This window comes from Cinclus cinclus, chromosome 3 (assembly GCF_963662255.1).
Source record: "Cinclus cinclus chromosome 3, bCinCin1.1, whole genome shotgun sequence".
NCBI classification, from domain to species: domain Eukaryota; kingdom Metazoa; phylum Chordata; class Aves; order Passeriformes; family Cinclidae; genus Cinclus; species Cinclus cinclus.
In genome coordinates this window covers 48,891,482-48,915,980 of record NC_085048.1, presented here as the reverse complement: position 1 = coordinate 48,915,980, position 24,499 = coordinate 48,891,482, and the positions used below count along the sequence as shown (strand labels likewise).

The 24,499-nt window shown below is 36.5% G+C and overlaps 1 protein-coding gene across 3 annotated transcripts in view; it reads left to right on the top strand.

Annotated features, from left to right (window-relative positions):
• The window catches only part of FAM184A (family with sequence similarity 184 member A), a 71,740-nt gene that overhangs the window by 37,932 nt on the left and 9,309 nt on the right, over positions 1-24,499 (top strand). For 2 of the 3 annotated variants that reach the window (XM_062488764.1, XM_062488761.1), the window contains exons 6-12: positions 2,909-3,070; positions 4,848-4,973; positions 5,162-5,308; positions 19,480-19,692; positions 20,684-20,837; positions 21,246-21,373; positions 23,484-23,668. In XM_062488764.1, the coding sequence (XP_062344748.1) occupies positions 2,909-3,070; positions 4,848-4,973; positions 5,162-5,308; positions 19,480-19,692; positions 20,684-20,837; positions 21,246-21,373; positions 23,484-23,668 (1,115 nt within the window). Of the gene's footprint in view, positions 1-2,908; positions 3,071-4,847; positions 4,974-5,161; positions 5,309-19,479; positions 19,693-20,683; positions 20,838-21,245; positions 21,374-23,483; positions 23,669-24,154; positions 24,302-24,499 lie in introns of all 3 variants that reach the window. The other variant, XM_062488760.1, reaches the window with a different exon arrangement.

Below are 24,499 nucleotides of genomic sequence, written 5' to 3'. Positions count from 1 at the left end.
TTCTCTTGGGTTCATGAGCAAAAAACTTTCTTCTTCTTTGAAGGAAATAACTTCAAATGTTTTAAGAATGAATTTCAGTTATCCAACTGCTATCAAAATCAGGCTTGGAAAACTGATCTTCATGCTGAGGTAACCAAACAGAGGCAAAGCTAAGAAACAGAAGAATAAAATAGGGAGCTAGGTCCAGCAGCTCAATATTTGAGTTTATATACAATCCTTTGTAAGGATAAATGTAATACTACATATTTTGCATAGTGAAAGAATGAGGGAAAACATACAGGCAATAAATTTGGATTAGTCTGTAAATCTACTCCATGTAGTACAGAGGAGATATGTTTTATTTCATTGCTATATTTATCTTGAGCATGTGAAAGAAGTGCTTCAGTTGCAGCCACAGCTTGGCTTTAGTCCTATGTTGACAACTAACAACAGTTTCTGAGTGCCTTCACTGACCTAGAAAAAGCTTCCCTGTGATACATCTGACACATCATTAGCTTAACTCTTACATTGCTATTGTTGCTTCCTTTTCTTTTTTGTTTGCTTTAAGTTACAGAAGTTATTTAACAGTAGGCTTGTGTTCATTACTTCCTCTGGATGCTAGTTCAGATCTATTTTCCCTGCTGAGAAAGCTGCTTTTGAACCCATGCCATCTTCTTTTCTTTTTGAGAGAGTTTCTGGTGGCAGTTATCTTAGCTAAAGGATGAGGAGAGACTGAAGCTTGCTTCTAGTACTAAGCTATTTAAGGGCAGTGTAGTCTTAAATACTTGCCAGAGACTTTTTTTGGTAGTTCGGGTTAAGACAAGTTAGTGGCTTTCTCATATGTGTCTCAGGATGAGACTGGCTGTTCACTCTGTAGAGTTGTTTCCTTTCACTGTAGACCAGCCAAGGCCTTTTAGAATGTTGATACATTTGTATCACTCGGCACAGTCATCTAAGGACTTGCTGTCTACATGCAAAAGATTACTGATGTTGTTACTGAAGATAATTTTAAACAGCCTCCATCACTGCTTTGTGAGCAGCAGAATATCTCTTAAGCCCTAAGAGCCCCATTCCTGCCTGCTTCCATATCCTTTACATCTACAGGACTGCTATTCATAGGATGCAAGTGGTTTGCTACTGTCAAAGTCAGCAGTGCACTACCAGGATACCAATACAGTCTGGGGACAGTTTTTCTTGTAGGGATTCTCCTTCAGGTAGCAGTGCTTTGTAGGGAATTCAAACTGGTTGATTGAATATTACTCAGAGGAGCACTGAGACAAGTGCTCAAGTTTACAAGAGTGTCGGGAGTTTTTATTTGAGGTGCAAGACTCGAGGGTAGTCTCCCCAACCAACATCTAAGGGTTCCCTGATATCAGGGTGAAGGTGGCAAAATGATGAACGGGCCCACAACACAACTCTGGAACTATAAATACTTTAGTAACTATAAAAGAAAATGTGGGACGAGGCCCAAAACACGTACACACACTACAGGTCGAAGACCAGGGTGAGGGAAAAGTCAAGGTGTATATATAAGGGATGGTGAGAGGTGGGTCCAGAGTCAGAATCCAATGGGCAAAGGGAAAAGTGGTGCAAAGGAGGAGCAATGTAGGGCAGAAGCTGATAAGGTAGGATGGGTGGAACAATGTGGTGAACATAAACCAATGGGGGTACAAGGATGTAAGAACTTTCCAGAATTGGGAGGAGAAAAGGGATGACATAACTGGGAATAAAGGCAACCAATAGGAAATAAAGGTTATAAAGCATTACTACCAACAGTTTAAAACCTTTGACAACCTTCTTTCTTGGGAACTATTATAAACTTAAACAAATACCCTCCAAGGCCTGGGGCAGAGGGGCAACTCCTCATCAAGAATACTGCTCTGGCTGGGGATGTCAGCCAAGCCGACTCTCACACATGAGTTTTTCGCTGAGATACCTCATGCCAAAGAAATCTTGGATTCCTTTTGAGAGGAAAGGAGAAGTTTCTCTTTTTAAACATTTCACAGGTTGTCGGCAGAGGGACAGAGTTCTTGGAGAGAGGGTGGTATCTCTGTGTGTATTATAAACAGTGTTTATACGTAAGTATTCTAACAAACAGGAAGAGCGGTTATAATTCTTAACCTGTCCATGCCTGTAAACCAAAGGCTAGTCTTTCCCTGTGACACTTGTCCTATTGTGAATGGATTTATCTCAACATTCAAAGGCAATAGCACAGACCATTGCTTTGCCAAAAAACTCACTTCCAATTAGCTGCTGTTCTTTGTTCCTCCCTGCCTCTAATTTTTCTGTTTTTCCAACCTACATACTTAAAAAGCTTTTTCTTTCCTGTAGCTGGTGAGCAGTGTTCAGTCTCTCATATTTTTATTTGGAGCAAATGAGTGTAGTATCATCATTTTACAGATGAGTTGTTGTGCTGAAGCACAAACAGGCAGAAAAAAAAGAATTTGGTTACATAGCAGTTAAGGAAATTATTACATTATACTCTACAGTTGCTAGGTTGAGTTTTAAACAGGCTGGACAGGTAGCAATCTAAAGGTAGAGAAACTTCCACCCTACTACAAATTAATTTATATAATAGATTAGAGTTTATATATTTTGAAATATTTCTTGTTAATTTGCTTAAAACATGCTTTTTCTCACAGTAAACTTACAGGCAATTTCAGAACTTTTATGTAGCCCCTTTCCTTGCAATCAAACACACATTGGATATATTTTTTTGCTTGTAAAAATCCTTTGAGTCTTTGCTATAATATTACAGAAATTTGTTTTTAAATACAGAAACATTAAGTGATATTAAAGAAGAACAACAGGCAGTGTAACTAAAAATTTGTCTAGGTCAGAATTAGGAAACACTGAAAAACGCCATGGCTTAGCTTGGCTGCCATCAGTAATAATTATGGAAATTACAGGGTTTCTTGTAATGTCACAGGTGTGTCGTCTGCAAGACCTAGTACGAAAAAGTGAGCAAGGCCTTGGGACTGCAGAAGGACACATCTCCAGTCTTCAAGAAGCTCAGGAAATTCTCCAGAAAGAACTGGAACTAACCAGAGCAAGACTGCGAGAGACCACAGATTCACTGTATAGTGTTGAGGTAACCATGATGTTGGAGAATAAATTGTGCAAAGTACAATGATTTTGGTCTTGTTTTTGAAATGGCTAGAATTGTTATGGGATACACATGGCTTCATTAGAGATTTCTGTTTAGAGCAGAAAATTTTAAAACCAGAAGACTAGGATAGGCTGTTTTGCAGTTTGCTTTTTTTAATTCTTATTTTATTGGTTGGTTGTTTTGGGGTTGGTATTTTTTGTTTTCAGAACGTTTGTAGTATTTAACAGGTAGTGCTGCAAGCATATCTTTGTGTGGTTAATGGAAATTGTAGCTGCCAGAATATATTGTCCATATATGTCCAATATTTTGTCCATACAAAATACGTTCAGAGCGTTAATGGAATTTCATGAAAGGATGTGAGTTAACACTTGCGATTCCAGACAGTTCATGTCATGATACAAAACCAGGTCCAGAGCTTACTAGCTCTGAAATTCACAGAAATCTTTTTGATGAGTTTGTTGAACACATGTAAGCCATGTTTTGCTTGGATAATGGACACAGTCTTCATTTCAGGCTTGAATTGAGAATTTCACTAAAGACTTGAGAATAATTTTTAGATATATGTTAAGATATCTTTAAAGGTAGCAGACTCACATGTAGAAAATGTGACCAAATTAGACCATTAAGCAATTAATTTGTCTAGTCACAAATATATTGTCATTTTAATTGGCTTAGATGCAAATAGAACTGTCTGTCAATAGCTTATTGACAGCAATATGGGGTAAACATGTCCTTTTTGTTTCCTTAGTAAAGAATGTACATTTACAAGATCTCAGATGTATTCGACATAGAGCAGGAAATACTATAATTTTTTTCTTTCACCAAACATGTTTTCATACTTTCTTAACAAAACTAGCCTGAAACAGGTTATTGGTACATTTTTTTTTAAATTTCTTTCAGCTATAGTCATTAGAGGTGGACAATGTTATAGTTTATAACTGCTTCTGTATTTTTGACAATGTTTCTAAATGTTCTTATGAACTAAATGTTCTTATGTTACTGGCAATAACATTTATCTTAACAGATACTAAAATTTATGAAAATGCTGCAGAGAAGGTCTCATTTTAAAAATTACTAATTCAGTTTAGAGCATTATGTTTGCTTCTCATGAACGAAGCAAGCCCTGCTGAGCAACATTCATGTAAGTAGGATTTCTAGGTGGTACCTAATACTATTCTAAGATGGTAAAATTTCAGCAGAAATTGATGGGAATTTTAAAGATGATGTTCTCTGTGTTCAGACTTGGTAAAGCCTTGTCTCTAGCAGGCTTGTCTCATTGAGAAACAGAAATTGACTTTGAACTTTGTATCATATACAGATAGTTCAGGCTTTGAAATTCAAATACTGGATATTTGATGCTTAAAAAAAATTAAAAACAAAATTCAAAGCATTCTTGACAAAGGACCTAAACCACCTGCTCTAATTCTGAAGTGTGTCCTTCAGTGCATGGGACTTGTTGACCTTTTGAGGTTCTTTGCAACATAAATTATTTTGTTATTCAACGTAATGGTATTTCAAAATATTACAGAATGACTTATTGGAAAACTGCTTTTTATAGGATTACAGACTTCTCTTTCACAAGTAAGAAATATCAGGTGATGTATAAACAATAATTGTGCTTAAGTAGGCATTTCACACTGTTGAAGTTGTAGTTCAAATTTATAAGCAAATTTTAATTGATAATTTATTATAAATACACTAATGTTTGAAGTATACTTTTGCTGCTGATCAGTCTCTATTGTAAAGTTTGTATTTGCAGGGAGAACTAGATCAGGAGAGACAACAGCACGAGGCAATGATTGCTGCCATGAGAGAGGAGGAAAAGTTCAAAGTTGACAGAATGGCACGTGACTTGGAAATAAAATGGACAGAAAATCTTCGGCAAGTATATTTTTTTATTCTTTAATGAGAAATGAGATATATATTATATGCAAATGTGCTATCAAATGAAATAGAAAGCAAAGGTTTCTGTTATTTAAGATTTTCCAGTTATTTCTGAGGTCGTAATTCTTTCACAATTTCTTGCACGAGGTCCCACTGCATTTTAGTTATTTGACCTTTGTGTTTAGACAGGAATGTAATAAGCTTCGTGAAGAACTGAGGCTGCAGCATGAAGAGGACAAGAAAGCAGCCATGACTCAGCTGTTGCAGCTGAAGGAACGTGAGAAAAATGCAGCAAGGGATGGATGGCAAAAAAAGGTTGAAGATCTTTTAGACCAGGTAACTATGGTATCTTTGAGACCCGAAAAGCAATTACAATTGAATTGTTGTGGCTTATTACCAACTAAGTAAATTAAATCAATTGTAATATCTGGCTTTTAAATGAAATTTATTAGCATAGGGCTTTTTAACCTAATCACGATCAAATATTTTAAATAAAGTGTAGCTATAAGTTTAATTTATGAATGTTGCTCTTTCCATCAAATGTGAATAAAACTTTTTATAGTTTTGAGGGGAGGAGGGAGAGGATGTTGACAGTCTTACTTCTTCACTAAAATATTGTTTTGTTTTTGTCTGTTCACCTGTTTTGCTGTTAAATATCTACCAATGCTAATTGTTTGGACTTAGAGGTATCCCCTATCTTTGCAAAAATAATAATCCCCTCTGTGTAAAGGAATAACAATGTACAAGTCCCTGAGAAGTCAAAATGTCCCTCAGTTTCTATGACACATTTATTACAGCCATGTCTTAAGTGATTTTCCACATTATTTTGGGATAATTTTGCATACATTTTTAATGGTAACTCATATTTATAATCTCACTTTTGTTAGATAACTCAAAGAAAATACTTGCTTGGTACTTTTTCTGAACCATAAATGCTGTAAAACTGGTTTTATTGACCCCATTTTGAAGAAATAGCTGATAATGAACAAACACACTTTACAGTAAGAATAACAGGTTTTGGAATTAATTAAATGACTGTGATTCTAGGGTGTTATTGTGGGATGGCTTTTAATTTGCAGGCTAATTTGTGAAGTCTAATAACTGAACATGCATTTGATTATACAGCCTCTCTCAGGAGCACGTCACAATATATTTTGCTGACTGGGGAATTTAAGCTTGTGAAGTCTTGTCATTTGGACTCATAAAAGCTGGAGGTTTTCAAAGTTTTTTGGTCTGTTACTTTTTACAACGTGTACACAATAAGAATTCGACTCATTTAAGTTTCACATTACCCAAGTTTTGTTTACTTTCTTTACTTCTTCCTGTAAATAGCATTTTGTCTTGAAAGGGATATATTAAACTTTCCATAGTTTTAACATACTTTTATCTCTGCTTTTCAAAAATAACATGTTAAATCTAACCTGCAGTTTCAGAATGGAAAATTACTGTCTTGCAAGTTAACTTCTTTTTTTCCTACCTATGCAAGAAATTTTGGCATCAGAAAGCTAACTGTAGTAAGGAGAATTTACTAGAGAATTTTCAGACAGGAAATGGTCTCCATATGAAAAATGGTTGCATTTTTCTTTTTTCTTCATATCTTTTACTGTATCAAAGAACTGTATGCAAAGAGATTAATAGCATGTGAGGACTATTTTTTTTCAATCCAGATGTGACTTTTCCATACTGCTGTTTGAATTGGATAAGTATTTTAGAAAGATTGAAAAGTTAGTGTTGGTAGTAAGCAATTAAGTTTTCACTGTGTAAGAATCTGTATTTTATCCATTACAGCTGGAAGAGAGGGAATTTCAGACCATAGTGTAAAGGATGAGTAACTAATCTCTTGGAGAAATGGATTTGTTGTAGTAAGTTCTTCCTGACTGCAGTACACAAAGGTGGTCTCTGAGACTTGTAGCAACCTGGATCACAGAATCACAGACTTGCTTATACTGGAAGAGGCCTCAGGAGGCTGCTCAAATAAGTCAGCACTGAATTAGAACCAGATTGCTTAGGGCTCTGTTCAGTCAGCTCTTGAATAAGCTCTAAGGAAGAAGATTCCACAGTGTCTCTGAATAATCTCATTTATTGCTTAATTATCCTCATAGTGAGCTTCTCCTTTCTATTTAGCCAGAACCTTCTCTGTTTCAGTTGGATTGCAGCCTCTCATTGTTCTGCTGCACACCATTGTAACAAGACTTGGTCCACTTTCTCTGTGACCATCTCATACTAGTACTGGAAAAGTCTTAAGTCCCACAAAAGCTAGTTGTTCTTTAGCCTGAGCAAACAGAGTTACCTCAGAAGGATATCTGTTCCAGTCCCAGCCTACTTGGTGGTAGCTCTCCACTGAATATGATCAAGTTTATGGACATTTGTTGTGTACCAAAGCTGATTGAGCTGGAGGAAGAGACAGAATATGCCCTCCAGGTGTTGTGCAGTAAAGGCCAAGTCGAAGGCACTGATCCCTTCCCTCAAACTACTGGTTGCTGTTACAGCCCTGTGTGCTGCTGGCACTCGGTGCTGCCACACCATGCTGCTGGCTCGTGTTCAGCCTACTGTTAACAAGGTTGTGCAAAGCAGATCTGTGACCCAGTATGGACCAGTATATGGGTTTGGTCCTTCTTGGGTCCTTGGACTTTGCATTTTTCTTTGCTGCATTTTGTGTGGTTCCTGCCAGCCTGTAGTTATAACTTAGATAGGGCCCTCTGGATGGCAGCCCTGTCTTGCAATGTATGGTGTCCATTCCACTGGGTTGCCCTCCACCTTTATTCTTCCCAGCTTGACGTCACCTACCAACTCCATAAGGATGCTCCTCTGTCTCCTCCTCCCGAACTGATAGAGTGCTGAAATGAGCAGGTCCCAGAAAGCCTTAGAAGTTCTACTCTTAAACTAGAACTGCCCAAGATATTGCAGTAGGGCTGTGAAATTGTGGATTTGTTACATTCTGGTTTTAATTTGTAGGAAGATGTATTTAAAATCCATTTGAAAGGTGTATAAAATTAGGAAGAGAGAGAATCCAGCTTCTCTTTCTGCAATTCAGATTTTTACACCTGAAATAGTGATCTGTTCTATGCCAGTAGTATTATAAAATGATTTATCAAAACAAGACCGGAGTCTCTGCTAAATAATTTTTAAATCCTGTTTTGACAACAAATGTGGCCAATGTGTGTTCTTTTTGTTAAGAAAGTGTCTAGAGGTTCACCACTTAGTTGTGTAATTTCTGTTTATGATGGTTGAATTCAGAAATTAAATGCTCATCAGTAGAGGTGCAATTTTCTAATATTGTGTTGATGCATCTCTGATTTGATTTAAAAACAACCTACAAAGAAGTGTGTCATGTAACTTGAAGTATAGGAACAGTTATATAATCATACAGGGCTGAAGGGCTGAAAAAACAGGTTTAAATATAGTTACCTACCCTGTAGAAAAATACAATGTAGAGTATGCCCACCTGGGAATGCTGCTGACTAGTGCTGGAAAACGGAATGAACAGACACAGATAAAAATATTAATTAAAAAAGCAAAACAAACAGTTTCAATTTTAAAAAATTATGCCCGTATAGTGTACTAAGCTGATGTGGGTTTTTTAAGTTAGGTTATTCTGATCTACAAACTTCTACCACTATTTGTTGCACATTTGATAGGTGGAATCTACCTCTTGCAGAAAGCTAATAGGTAATAATTTTGCTTTCATACAAGTAATGCCAATTGGTCCCTCACAGAATGCACTTAGGATTATTGTTACTCCAACACCATAGCTTTGTTATGAATAAAATAATTTTCTTGAGATAAAATGCCATTCAGCTGATTAAGTTCTTAAACACATTCTTGCCAGTTGCAAAGCATCATCTACACTTAAATATGGTTGGTATTTTAACTAGGTCAGTGTCTAGAGACCAAATATGTAGTTTTTATCTCTAATACAAGAAATTATTCTAGAAGACAAAAAAAGAAAGTGCTTTTCCCTTTTTTCCCCATAAATTGCACCAAGTACTTCTACGTCAATCCATATGAGAGTTTCATAATGAAATATGCAGTGAATTCAGATATGCTAGCTCCTTTCCATTCCTCTTAGCTCCATAATGGGGTTTTAAGGCTTTTCTTAAAAACATTTTACTGCTGAGAAAGCTTCAGCCAGGGCCGAAATAGCTGGAATTTTCTTTCTTTCTTTTTTTTGAACTCATGAGCATGTTCTCATGTTCTGGGCACTGAAACATACAGGTTAAAGTTTGTATTCTTACCTGTTTCTGCTTGTGATAGGTTTTTTTTTTTCAGCAGACTGAATCAAGGGTTCTCATTGGATGGGCTTTTCAAAATTTGAGCAAATATTGGTTCTCCTATCTTCCTTACTTTTCAGTTAACATTTCAGTAGAGTAAATGTTGTTGTCATTATTTTTCCCCACATGTAGCTTTCTAATCCTTAAGTAGCTTCATACATGTCCAAGCATGTGTGACATTCTTCTTTCTCAACTTTATCAACTTTTCACACCAAAGATATGTCTTCTATTAATGGAAATAGCAGAAGTAGTACAGCAAGAATGGACAAAAGTGGACTGCATACATTTCAGTAGCTGTTACTTGTTTTTCCTACTGCAAAGACTCCTTTTTGTGAAAAATACGTTGAGATTTTCTCTTGGCATTTGTTCTGTGATGGCATGCTCCTTTTTAAACTGTCAAGAGTAAATAGGAGTAACTTTGACTTGTAAATATTTCTGTCTGATGTAGTTATTATTCAAATAGAAGTTTTCAGGAAATTACAAACTTGGTCTCAACATACTGGTCTAAAAATCCTGAGTATTCTGCTGTTGATGGAGTGCTGAGAAAAGTTCCTGTGCTCCTGTGCTCATCTATAAATGGCTTTTCATCAGGCTTCATCCAGAGGCAGTTACTGCTCCATCCTTACTTGCCCATGTAGAAGTGCTTATTGCAGAGCTGATGTGCATCCACATTAGCAAAATCAGGAAATGCTATTTTCTTTCCCCAGCACAAGGATTACTGGCCTCTTTCACAGTCTGGGTAATTCTTGCATTAGAAGATTTGCTGTCAAATGGATGCTGGAAATTTCTACAAGAAATAACCTGCACATACCTTGTATCAGTGTCCAGAAAGAACTGAGATAAACTTTCAGCACAGAATCATTTTACTGAGCTCCCTGTCACTTGATATTGTCCTGAGCACCCTGTCTAAAGGCTTGTCTGTCAGAAACAGAGTAGAGGTAAATTTCAAATAACTCCCTCCTAATTTGCTTTGGCAATTCTTGTATTCAGTGATACTAGTAAGGCTACCATGACATCTAGTGGATGGAACGAGATGCTGGGCAAGGTTTAAAAAGCATTTAAAAATCTAAAATGTGGAAATCCAAAAGAATAAAAAGAAAACTTGTACCAAGGAAGGAGAAAATAACAGAGGGCACCCTGGAATGCAGTTCAGGGTAATGTTTTATGGCTCTTCCTCAATCTGTAGATACTTGTTTTTCCGAAGGAGCATATTTTCTTTGACTGTTGAAAACTTTGACAGGTTAATACAGCTCTCAAAACTGTGGTCTTAAAGGGACTATGCTGTTACTCATGCAGGCCTCACAGAATTAGGGGAGATTTGAGAGTTTCTGCCTAGATCCTAGATTGTTTGTGTGATTCCTGCCAGTCACCACTGCTTTAGAAGAGTTGGTGCTCCTGTATTCCAGGTGGCAAACCTATGCTTTAAACTGGTTCACAGGAGCATGTGGGTAATCTCATAGTCTGGACTCACTGCAGCCCGCAGAGGGCCAACTACTGAGGGTGCTTCCCCTGCCTTCATGACTTTCTACTTCTCCAAAAGGAATCCCTCTTGTTCTGGGATCCCTGTTCTCTGCAGAGATGTGATCCTGATGATGAGTTGGTGCATTTGTTCTGTCCACAGTGGTCATTGTAGTGGTGTGTGAAGCCTGGACATGAAAACAAATGCGTAACATTCAGCTGTTCATTACAAGCCTTTGGTTTTGGTGAACCCGTTCAGCCCAGACCTCGCATTCATAATTATTTTACTCTTTGTTAAAAGATTCTGAATATAACGGGGGAAATTATTTAAAGACTATTTGCAATTAAGAGCTACTCAGAAAAACAGGCAAATAAAAGCAACAGAACAAATCAGTGTTTTCAAAGTATTTTCACTAGGACACAGTAGGCATACTAAAAAGTGTGAATTTGTTCTCTGTTTTATAATAAATGTCTTGCTGGACTTTTTCATCTCTTTTTTGTTCCTTCTTAATTTTTTTCTCTCATGGTGTTGTGTTTAATTCAGTTAAAAAATATATCTAGGCTAATGTCTGAGGTTTTCATATTCAAAGAAACCTGTCTACCTGATCCTGAACTTCTAATTGAAATTTAGTGTCATGAGTTTTTGTTTGGCAGTAAATCTGGAGGAGATGGAAAGGCTTTTAATTCTATTTGTCAGTGGATGAGAGCATTAAATTCTAAGTATTGTGCATGAGTAAAAGGTTTAATGTGAGATTTGGAAGTTCACACTTCCAAGAATGGTAAATAGAAATCTAAGACAAATCCAACAGTACTACCATCCCCAATCCAAAATTTTAATCCTATATTTATGTATATTTTTCTCTTAAATGTAAGGTAAAGACTTTGGCAAGCACCTAGTTTTAAAACACTTCTCTTAGCCTCTTTGCTCTGTACTTGTTCAAGTAGCTTTTGCTTTTGGTTCAAAAGCAATGAAAACAGTGGATCCTGGAAGAAATGAGAGAGAACTTATCATGTGGGACAAAATCTGGTTGAGATTCAGTACATAATTAAAAGTCTAGATTAAAAGCAGTGATACTTCTGTGCTCCAGGAAAAGTTAATTAAGGTGTGTATATATTCTTTATAATCCTGACAGCAGTATGATAAATAAATGAATGAAACTCTAGTCACTTTCCAAAACCTTTAAAAATTATCAGGGCATTGAGATCCACTTGTTTTTCTCCAACCGTTGAACCTGCAGATTGTTGGATTAAAAAATGTATTGTAAAATCCAAGTGGATACTAATCTGCAGAATACCTAGGCCAACCCATGCTATTCTGTGATTTTGCCTAGAAGTTTGACAGATTCCTAGAACTGGAAAAGAGAAAAATTGCCATCTTTTTTAAGCAGCAGGATGAGTTTCCCACTCTCTGGCATCCTGGAGATAGTACCTTTCCTCTGGAATTGCTCCAAAATCAGGAGGAAATCAAGACCTATTAGATCCCAGAGATTATTAAAGATTTCAGAATGCCTTCATTTTCCTCATCGGAAAACTGTTGGGTTTTGAGATAAAGGGCTCTAAATACTTCTTTTTCTTACCAGTCACAGACGGCAAACTTTGATGTAGCTCTCCAATTTCTAGCGTGTCACAAGCCTCGAGCCAAGTACAAAACGTTGTAGTAGCAAACAGCTGCTTCCCAAATCTCTGCAGAGTCATCTGCCACGTAAGCACTGTGCAGCCAGAGACTGCACATCTGCTGACAAACCAGTCCTTCTCTTCAAAGACCTATCTCGAGGGAGAGTTTTAGGGTGGTTGTTGCCATTATTAGCTGGATAAAATGGGTTTATGCCAAAGGTTCCTCTGGCTCCTGTGCTAGGCACTTCAGAAACTCATTTCCTTCTCTAACGTCAGATGGCTGCACGTAGGATTTGTTCTTCAGAAAGGTAAGCAGCATCTCTGGGTGGTCGTTGTTAAAGCAAAGAGTGTGCAGCAACCTAGATCTGCTTTGATAAAAAGATAAAGTAGGAGCTTTCCCAGTTAGGTTCTCAGGTTTTACGTGAGGATTCCTGTTTTCCAGCAGTGTTTTGAAAATTCAGTAAACCATATAGCCAAGTCAGATTGTGACACAATGTTACATTGAAATGGCAGTGAGGGAAAAGTGTTACATAACTGATGTTTGGGTGGTAAGTGAAGACTGATGCTGAAATTAAGTGTCATTCCTCTGTAATCTGGTTGAAAGTAATTTTTAGTTCAGAGAAACCATAAAACAGGAGAACTTCAATGCATTCAATAAATTAATGTCCTGGAGGAGACAAGGTAACTGCATGAAAGTGTGAAGATGCCACCGGTGCAGTAAATGTCCTTCTTGAGGAAAGTGACACCATTTCATCACCAAGAATGGCCCCTGTGACAGTTGTGATGGGAACACAAACAACTGTTCATTCCAAAAAGCAAACACAAACCTTGAATAATTTCAAATCACTAAATCTGTTCTTTACTGCAACACACATTTGCCCAATTAAACTGAAAACTCAGCTCTTCTAGGAGAGGTGTTGAAAGAGAGCCTGGGGATTCCAATCTTGTTCCTTGTATTGCTTGCCAAGTCTTTCAGTCCTGCTGAGTAGCCTGCAATGATCAATGGATTTGAAAGATGCTGCATATAAAGATGCAGATACCACACTATGCTGCATCTCTGCTCTTCCTCTGGGTCATGATGAAGCTCTCTTGGTTGCATCTGAGGCTTAGCTTTGCACAGGCTGAAGGTAAAGATAATACTTGTACTGAAAAACAAGACAGCAAAATCATGTGAAATCAGTGTTTTCAGAAATTTCTGTACTTTCAAGAAATAAATTAATTTGCTTGTACAGCCCGGAGGTTTGAAAGAGGATTGCTCAAAGGTTTCTTATACCACAGTAACATTACAAATGAAATCTTGAATTCCAACCTGTAGAAATAGTGATATTAAACCCACCTTCTTCCTTGTTTTTTAATCATCACTTTTCCCCATCATAGATGTACAGACAGTAATAATTATGCCTGCATTCTTTTTGGTTCTTGACTTTTTTTTTTTCTCCAGAACATGGATGAACATTGCTATGGAAGTACCCATAAGGATGTCTGGGATTTTTATGAAATTTCTTAAAAACACTTAAGCCAGTGTTATTTTGGAGTTCTGCATTCTGAATGTGTTCTACATACTTTTGAATACGAAGCTGCATCTGATTAAATTTCTGCATGTTTTGCTGGAATGAGCTCCCATTCCAGTTGATTAGCCTGTATAATCCTGTTTTTACTTGGAACTTCTCTTCAGTGAAGTGCAATGATAACTTTTCTGCTTCAGGTGTAAAATCTAAATATTTCTTAGTTGTACCACAGCACTGCATAGATATGTCCACCAGTATGAAATCTCAAGTGTTCTCAAAAGTGAACATTTATTTAGCAGGAGATCATTCCTGCTCGTAACAGTTTCCTCCCTAAACAAACCAAACAGATGTGAAAGGAAGCACAGAAAAATTGGGTGGATTTGTTCAGACTGGCAGTGTAAAAGTCTTGTGTTGGAATCAGAGCTGTTGGATGCTGGTCTCTTGCCTTGTCTGTTGGAGTATGATGCCCTCCTAGTATTCCACTTCTGCACAGAAAATTATTGCTTATAACTCTCTTAGAATTTTAATAAGCTCATTTTGGATATTTCACAATAATGTATTTTTATGCTGTGCCCTTTTTTTTGATTCTTGAGGCTGAATAACTATTTATTTTTTGTATTTTTGCAAAGTGTTATCTAATATTTCCCACCTATAGACTTTCAGGCAGGTGGTACCTGCTCTTTCCTGGAGAAAGCTAATTTCTTGACCAACCTGTGACAAAAGGGGAAAGTTGTCCTGCCGGATTTGAAATTGCTTTAGCTTAATTTTTGATGACTCTGTTCTGTGCATGTGTGCTTATCTACACAATTCATATATATAAGCACACAGGAGTTTTTATTTATGTATGAATTATGTATCTTATTTGTATGGTCAATAATATTTCATAGAGCATTTACTTGGCAATATGTTGGGATTTTTTGCTTTTCATTAGTTATCACCACCAGTATAAGTGGTACATTAAGTGATCTTATTGCTGGAGACTTTCAGAAATAGTCTTCTATGTACCCATTTGGTTCTGAATTTTAAGAAAGATAGAAGTATTCTAATAGAAATGTTATCATTAAAGACTAAACTAATTTTCTGCCCTTTAGCAATTGATCTTTAATATGACGTATTTAATATGCTTGTGATATTTGAGACAAAGCTGATTGTTGATTGTGCTCTTATATAGCGTCTGTTCACATACTTAATGATTTCTTTCCAAAATTGTTTTGCCATAAAGGAGAAGAGAAAACAAGAGGATAACTTCAAAAGTGTTCAGCTGTGTGATATGTGTCTATATAGTAACATTATGTTAAATAGACAATGCTAAACTGTATGTCAGAAACATAACATGGTAAACCACGTCATTCTGTTCTGTGTTCACTAGCTTACAGACTAAGTCAAAGCAACATATTCATATTTTTTCCAGATGGCTTTCAACTTATTTTTATCTGGTCAAATTATAATTAATGTTCTATGTTTACCCTTCCTTCCTTATCCCTTTTTCCTTTAATTATTTGATTTCTGAATGTTTCCCTTTATTCCTGTGATCTTTCCTTCATAGCGGCACTGTCTCGGTGAAGCTTTGCATAAATCTATCAGCAATGTAAGTGATTTGCACTTACAGCTTGTGAACAGGGCATGCTTGCACTAATCAACCTGCATATCCTGCAGTACTGCTTTACAGCTTAAGCCCGTGAAATGGGAGACATGGGACTATTTGAGACGAGAACATGTGCTGCTATCAAAAGCTTGTGTAGTGCATCCCCTCATCTGTGTGATTATGTGTGTACCACTGGCATCGGACACTGTGTACGTGGTCATAACATGAGCAGCATTTTTATGTCATTGTTAATGCAAGCAAGCTTGTGGGCAGTGCAGATGTGTGTGGCAGAGCTTTCTACAAAGCATGGAATTGATGCTCTATTATAATTTGCAGTTTTGCAGTGTATTTCATAATTGTAGCCAAACTATTCTTTCTTTTTTTTTTTTAAATTTTAATTCTCACTGATGTTTTGAATGTGCTGAAAACCTGGGATAAAAGTACTGGAAGTTCAGAGAATAGTGTTTAGAGCTGTTTTCTTTTGAATCCTCAGCACAGAGATGTACAGAAAGGGTAGTCCAAAGAGGCAGTACAAAAAGAGGCACTAATGTTCTCAAAACATGCTCTTAAGGATATCAGTCTATGCACTGAATAATCAAAATAATATTTAAAATCACATGCTCCTCTAAAAAGACTGATATTTTAACTTTTTTTTGTACTTTTCAACATCAAAACAAATTATTAGAAGAGTAGACTAATCCGACTTGCTTGCTAGAATCATTTAGTCCTCATTGTCCTTTATTTTCTGTGTAGTCTATTGATGCAAATAGACATCTCCAGACATTGACTCATTTCAGGCTGTGGTTTTTGCAGTCACTTTAATCTGGTGGAAAGATGAACTGCTCTTGCTTATTCCTGATCTCTTCAGAGATGGCTTCCTGCCCAGATGTCAGACTTCTCTTGGTCATCTCAGTTAAAATGTTTTCTGCATTTCCAAGACAGAAATGAAAACAAAATCGTTTTGCCTTTGGCCCATGCTCAACATATTTATAAAATATATATTGATAATTGTCAGAATTTGGAGCAGGGGCTTAAGTGAGAGATTTAACTTCAAGCCATAAATACATTTTTTCATGTTATTTTAATAAAAATTTGCCCAGGTTACCATGGTTGACTCCATTTGACTGTTATCATGACAGGCTTGTTAGTGTGTGATCACTAAATTTTCTGAGGTTCTGCAGAAGTGGGTGGGCTTTCCCCTAGAATTGTACCTCCTGTTGGCCAAGGTGAATGGGACAGGACAGTGCCAAGAAACCTGAGGGACAGAAACATGGTCCAAGGGACAAGCAAGAGTGGGCTTACGGATGAAGAGAAGGACCACATAAGTATGAGGTTACAGAAAGGTGGGAAGGAGAGAAGGGCCCAGTGGTGAATATGGGATGAATTAGAGTAGATGACGATCTGACCAGACCAAAGGGAAGTTTGGGTAAGATAGTTTATTTTTTTCCTGGAGAAGGAAGACAATAGCACATTGCAGTACAAGAAGATGATACATACATATGAAAATTCAGAGCTGGCCATGCTGGCAGGTGCATGGTGCAAACTCACCACTTCAGTGGAGTGAGTTTCTAGGGGTGAAGAGAAAAAATACAGTATGTATTATATGTAGATATTAAATAAATTCTTACCACAGTGAAGGTAGCTTATCAGTAGAGTTACACTGATGCTCAAAATATTTCTTTTACAGGTCATTGAGACGTAAGGTAGGAAGCTTTGCAGCTTATAAAAGTTTATTCAGAATAGAATGAGGCTGTCAAAGGCCAAGGGACTTGACAATAAAATGGCAGATGAAATCCAGTGTAGATAAATGCAGAATTATACGCAGGGAAAAAAATGCAGCTCTGTAAAACTGTGAGCCTTACCTTGACCTGTTACAACTGGAAAGTAGGTTTGGGGACTGTGATACATAATTATATGAAAACATCACCTCAGTGCTCAGTGGGAGTCTCAAAAGCAAATAAAACTTCAGGAATATAGGAGAGAAACAGAGAAGATAATATGTAAAACCATATAAATCACACGTAAAAACAGTTTACTCTTGTTTCAAATAACCTGTGCTGTTTTGGCCCCCTTATCTTAAAAAAATTGTAGAAATGGGATAAAAGTGGGAGAAATGTGATCATAGATATGCAATAACTTTCATACAAGGAGCAACTTTTTAAGCCAAACCAGTTCAGTATGGCAAAGTGTGTAAGGAAAGAAATGATGGAGAGCTTTAGGAACATGAGTAGAATACAGCAAATGAAAAGGGAACTTCTTTTGACTCTTTTCCATTACAAGTATTGAAGATTGTCATGTCAAATTGGCATGTCTGCATGGATCTTGACACAGGATATTGTGCATACTAAAAGTTTTTATGGGCTAGATAATGGTTCTTATTTCTCCTATAAATTTGCTCCAAAATACCTCTTCTGGTTTAAGAAAGATTGCTAGCTCCAAGTACACTGCAGAGTCAAGCTCTCTACATTTATGCTTGGTGTTTTTTTCCTAGGGTAAACCTGGTTGGTGCTTTCTGCAGGCAGAACCAGAGATCAGACAAAACTTTGGTCTGACACTATCCAGTTTTAATGTGAAATTTACATTTAATGTATTTAGTAAAAGGTTTTGCAGAATGTGGTGTGGGCCTTCCCTACACTCCTTTAATTGCAGCTAATCTCTTTCAAAGGTATCTGAAGTATAATACTGTTTATACAGTGTATGTTGAAGGTAGAGTTTATATTCTCAGCCACAAAGACCTGGTGAATCAGAAATATAACAAGCTGTGCTTATTTCATTTAGATTAGTTTGATTTTTGTTTTATTTTGTTTTACTGCTAGTTTTTGTTTCTGTAGCTTTTTTTCTTTCAAATCTGCTTAAGCTATGTCCTTTTGGAAAAAAAAAAAACTTAACCCACATGTTCGGCAGCAATGTTCATGCTAGAAGTTGTACTTGATATGCTGCTGTCAATTTTTTTGCTAACTAGTGGATTTAATGTTCTCTAACGCAATAATTTGATGTGCAATGTCATTACAAATTTGACATAATTAATTTTAACATATCCTGAATCAAATGACACTATCAGACTTTCATTTATAATTCCATATTATGCGATGCTGTGAGGCTTGAAAAGTATCCTTACTGATTCAAATTCCTTGTCACTTGGCAATTTTATTTTCCTTCCTTGGAGTCACTGCAGCAAAATGTTTCCAGAACTGGAGGGTGTCTCTTGTGTTATAAGGGCTATAAAGGGAATACTTTCAGTCTGAAAAGGTATAGGTACAAGCTATAAAGGTTTAGTACTTTCAGTCTGAAAAGATGCTCTGTGATGTGGAGAGAACAAAGTACAATATTATAAAAAGAAAACAGGACTAAAAAAGGAATATAGAGTACTATAATGCTTGTTGGGTGAAAAGCATAGTTTGTAAAATCAAGTATTTCTAAGAAAATTAGTTATTTGTGACTCAGATTGTTTAGATCTTGGAAACAAGCATAAAAATCACTCTCATAGTCTTACTGAACTAACAAAAAAGTGTGTGATGGGAAATCCATCAAGTGTCACTTTTCATTTGTGATGTTGAGTGTTACCATTTCTTTCTGAATGAGAAAACCACTAGTAAGGTGGGACCATAGGGTACAAAAAAAATATAAAAACCAATGTAGATGTCACAGGCTGTCCTCCCCTATTCTAAGTGCAAGATTATCCTTGCAGAATGGGTGTTCCCCTGAAGAATAGTTTAGCAATCTAGTGTTTGATTTCAGACCTTGATAGTGTCATTTTTATTGATCTTTTATATATAATCTAAATAATCTTTCATAATTTGGCCATTAAAAACTGTATTACAGGTAGTGCTGCAATATGAACTAACCAATGTGATAACCCTTACAAAACTACTAAAATACCATTTTTATATCTCTGATGATACACGATGTAACATTAACAACAAATTCAGTAGATGGATGACATTGCTTGTCTGTCTTTTAGCTAACGATCTGGCTCTAAAATTTCAATTGGTTTCTTCTTCTGAATGTCTTCTTTACAGCTGATGTTAGTATTAATGACTAATGAATATTTGCTGTTCTGTTGTGGGTTAGATCTCCTTACTGAAGCAGAATCTGGAGATGCAGCTTTCCCAGTCACAGAGCTCTTTGCAACAGCTACAAGCCCAGTTCAGTCAGGAGCGACAGAGACTGACTCAGGAGATCCAGGAATTGGAAGAAGAGCATCAGCAAAGGCATAAGTCACTTCAGGAAGCCCATATCCTTGCCTTTCAAAACATGGAAGAAACAAAAGAGCAAGAGCAAAAGGCATGTTCATGTGGTTATTCCAGATTCTGTAGAGAATGTTGCCATTTTAGCATTTTGCGTGCACAGTTGGAGTTAGTAAAAAAGTATCTGCCTAACTACTAAATTTCCTTTTCAGCTGATGTGTTTCAGTAATACTGTTATCCAGTTAAATCTGAACAAGACATATTGAAAATATTTTCTAATACAGGCATTTTTTCATGTCTTGGTTTACATGCACATATATAGGTGTGTGTGTATATATATGTAAAATTATTATCAATACATGCATTTCTTTATGGTAGATTGACATTGTTGCCATTAATATTATATTCTTGTTTTGATTTTGAGTAGGAATTTTCCATTATAGTTAATTTTGCATGGTTTTTTCTGTCAATAGACTTTAAAATGTATTTTATATTTTCCTTATGTTAAAAATTGTGTGAGTCATGTTCTGTGACTTGCAAGAAAATCTTCATGCCCCACTCAAGATGCTGTATTTAAAACCTTGATGAAACTGGCTTTAAAATTGGAATTTTGGTATTGCATGGTACATAATTCATAATCTTAAGGTTTTTTAAGTTCAGCTCCAGAGTGTGCCTTTGCAGTCAGTTTTCCCACTATGAGCCCGGAAGATATGTAGCAGGAATATTATGCTTCATACAATTCCATAGGGTGTAAACATGGGTGTCCTTAGGAAGCAGAAGTTCCCAAATGCGTGCACACTAAACCCATCTATGAATCTGCACCTTATTGAATTACTTGCTTTTGTACATATAACCATGGATTGATTTTTTTTTTCTATTTTCCAGCTGTGAGCCAAACGCATTTTGTGCACATGTAGTCTTGGTAACTATCAACCACTGAAAAGAAAAATATGTTGGGAGGATAAGAAAATTCTGAGTAATACTAGTGTGTTTTTTTTCTTAGAGTATGTCAGTGTTGTTTATTGTGTAATGATTTATACATTCCCCAACTTGGTGAAGAACAATTTCTTTCAATTTTGATTTCATAGGAATTAGAAGAACGTTTACAACAGAAGCACTCAGAAGAACTTCATGCATTGAAAGAAACACATAAACAAGCCATGGAAGGTTTTAAATTGGAGATGGAACAGGAACTTCAGACTCTACGATTTGAGCTTGAGGATGAAGGAAAAGCTATGTTAGGTATACTATTTTGAAATTTGAAAATGAGTTCAAAACCACTTTTTCTACTCATGCAAATACATATGCATGTGTGCGTATGTATATATTATAACACTGTAGTGTCTCTGAGTCATTCAGTGTTGACTTAAGTGTTCCTCTTAAAATCACTATAAGCTTTAACAGGTAAGCATAGACTCTTCACTTTCAAAATATCTCACCCTTAAGCCTCTATTAGAAGGAGTAAATGACCAAAGTTCCTGATGGAGAACTGATGTTTGCAAAAAGCAACAGGAGTAAAATACAGGACAGTTACTTAACTGATGTAAAGTGTGTTTAGGTCAGCAGCAATACTAGATGGAGCTGGACTGTTACTGTTAATTAATGTAAATATGTCCAAAATAAACTTTTCTGTTTGTTCATGGTAACCAGCTTCTTTGCGCTCAGAGCTCAACCACCAACATGCAGCAGCAATTGACCAGCTGAGGCACAACCATCAACAAGAACTGGTAGCTGCCAAAATGGAGCTTGAAAGAAGCATAGAACTCGGCAGGCGACAGGTAGGAGGCATGGCTGGCAATTGGCTGTAAAATGGCATGATCAATATTCATTTTTCCCTTTGCTGGAGGTAAGAACTGTTGTGAACAGACAACAAACATGTAATCCTTTGAAATCATCCAGGACCAGCAGCTAATGTGTTCCTATCAGTTTTCTAAACTACCTTGCTTAGCTTTTTCTGCTTTATCATTAAAAGCCTAGAAAAGGCTCCCATATCCAGGTAGTTTCCTCTCAGAACTATGCAGCCTTGTGGGAGCACCTTGGCTTGCCACAGGGTGCAAGTGTCCATTCTTGCAAAATTTTACTCATCTTCAGCTGCCAGCAGGAAGGAAAAAGCTGTTTCTCTTTGAAGCCTAAGAGATAGGGCAAAAGAAGTGGTTGCTTGTAATCAAATGATTGCTTCAAACTGAAGAAAAATTATGCAAAACAAACCCCACCAAAATCAAATCCCCAAAACCAGTATGAGCTACCTTTGCTTTCAGTAGCAAACTGATTAATTCACTTGTCTTTCATTTTTCATTTTATACACAATCAGTTTTTCTCCTAGAAGCTAAAAATTCAAAGTTTAAGCTATGTTGAAAGCCAGAGTCTTGTAAATTAGAGGACCGGAAGATTTCCTCTTTATTTGCCTACATAGTAGGCTTTTCAAGATTGGTTTACTGATATTCCAGCACCAGGAGAAGCTGGTTTAGAAATATATTAACAGAGGAAAAAGGATTTGTTGGACATCACCTTTACACCAAAACAGAGACAATCGAAGATGAGCCCTTTTGTAGCTATTCCTTGCTGGTTGAGCAGTGTGGGCACTAGAGGCAAAAACATGGTGCTGTCATGCAGGATTTAGGAGGATATAGTTAGTCATGTGTTGTTAAAGCCCAGAATCTGCCACGTATATGAGATGCCAGGAAAAAAAGTTTAAATTACAAGAACTGGTGTTTCATCCAGCCAGACAGGGTCTACTTTTCGTCTCAGTATAATGATCTGCTAAACACGAACTTTGGTTGTACTGAGGGCAAAGCAGTTACTGAGAATTCCCGTGTTAAAATGCTCATCAGTTCACAGGATCAGGGTTGAATGAGATGGAGAGTGGTCTGATCAGGATGATTATATTTGCTACTCCTTGAAATATTTATGTGTGTGGATGTAAATTTTTCTTCTTCTTTTTATTATAACTTTAACATAGTCTATAAGATACATAGTTATTTTTAATTGTCTGCTCCTAAGGATGCCCTATGAAATTGTGGACAAGGATGTATTTGTATTTCCTGGAGGCATGAAGGCACAAAACACAATTACACATAGAACTACTTTGGAATATCTGCTGATTTTCTCTCTGCAAGCTATGTGGTCATTAATTATTGTGAAACTGTAAGAAGTGGAATAGATGGAAATAGAAAACTGTGGAAAAGTTGTTTTCATTACAGACATTTCTAAACCAAGGGGGCTCATTACCAAAGCCATTGGAACAGGCTCTAGCTGAGTTTCCCAGATAGTAACTTCATTGGAATTTCTTATGCAAAAAAAAACAAACAACCCTTGATTAGTTGGACATAATATAAATATAATGTAAACTGTTTAACACATATACTGCAGTAAGATACTTATGACCTTTGTATATATTTGTAAATTAGGAGAGTTCTGAATCAGTTTCTGTTTGTGCAGGGCATACATCTTGAGCAATTTTCTTCCATTGAATGAGGCTCTAAGGGGACAAAATGTTTCTCTGGATAGTATGCTGACGAGACAGAGAAAACGAAATGTCCAGGCCCTAGATCTTAATGATACCTGCTTTTTTTCTTGTATGTGTGGGCAAAAGGAAAATGTGACGAGCTACACCAATTTTAACAGGCGGTGATAATCATGGGTTTTAACTTTTCTTGCAAGTGGAAATAATTTATTACATAACTTTGATTTCTTCTTTGTTTGTACTTGTACACAATAAAAAGCCCTTTGTTTGATTATAATTCATGTCAACTTCAAAAACTGAAAGAATTTTCTATTGGATGGAAAATTCTGCTCAGCTGTTGTCTTCCAAAAGCAAGTATTCTAGGCATCACCTCTGAGAAACAAGTCTATCTAAAATATTATTTGCTGCTGCTATTTATATCATAGGAAAAAGAATTTTTATGCCGAATATCAGATCTACAAGATGACCTGAGACACCGAGACCATCATATAGCTGAACTGGACAAAGAGATTCTGCATCTTCACGAAAATATAAGTGCATTGACGAAGGAATTAGAGTTTAAAGGAAAAGAAATTCTTAGAATACACAGTGAATCCAATCAACAGATCAGGTATGAATTTTCCCACTCTAAATTCAAGCCTGTATTGTTTCACGTTCTGTTTTACTTTAAAAAATTACCATTTGCAGTTTTAAATTAAGCCTCTTAATCAAGTCATTTTACATACCATTTAGTCTTCTTCAGTAAAGCTATGTCCTTTACTGGTAAAGTTAGTGGCTATGCTATGCAGTTAAGTGGCATTTCAGTGACACATTTTGGTGTATCTTAGTAACAGTTCACTCAAGTGTTGTTTTTTGGTGGGATTTTTTCAAATTCATTACGTTTGTTTATTTTAAAAAGCATTAAAGGAGATGCATTTTCCATGAAATAAGCTAGAAGATTGGAGAACAGTAAGTACTAGGTTTTGATGAATTAGTAATTCCTTCTGTGTTGTCTGATACTATGTGAAAGCCATTAGAAGCACGGCAGAAACTCATGATGAACAAAAAAGTCTGATTTTAGAATAACTCTTTTTTTAACAAAAACTAAATTAAACAGGATGCATGAGCAAGATTTAAGCAAGAAACATGAAAAAGAGCTGGATGTCTTGACAGCAGATCACATCAGAGAGAAACAAAGCATGCTGGCAGATTTTAATAAGACCCAAGAACTGCTCAAGGAAATTAATTCAGCTTTACAAATTTCGTAAGTTTTGTTGCATTAAAAAAAATTGTATGTAGCTGCATTTAAGTGAATAGTTTATTCTGGTGTCCGTAAACTCCTGAAGATACTGCAGAGATGCAGATGTACAGATACCTCAATAAAGTACGGTGGCTAATCTTGCATTCTTTAGGCAGCACAGTTCTGTAATCTTTAGGGGAATGTAATGAGGTAAATTGTTAA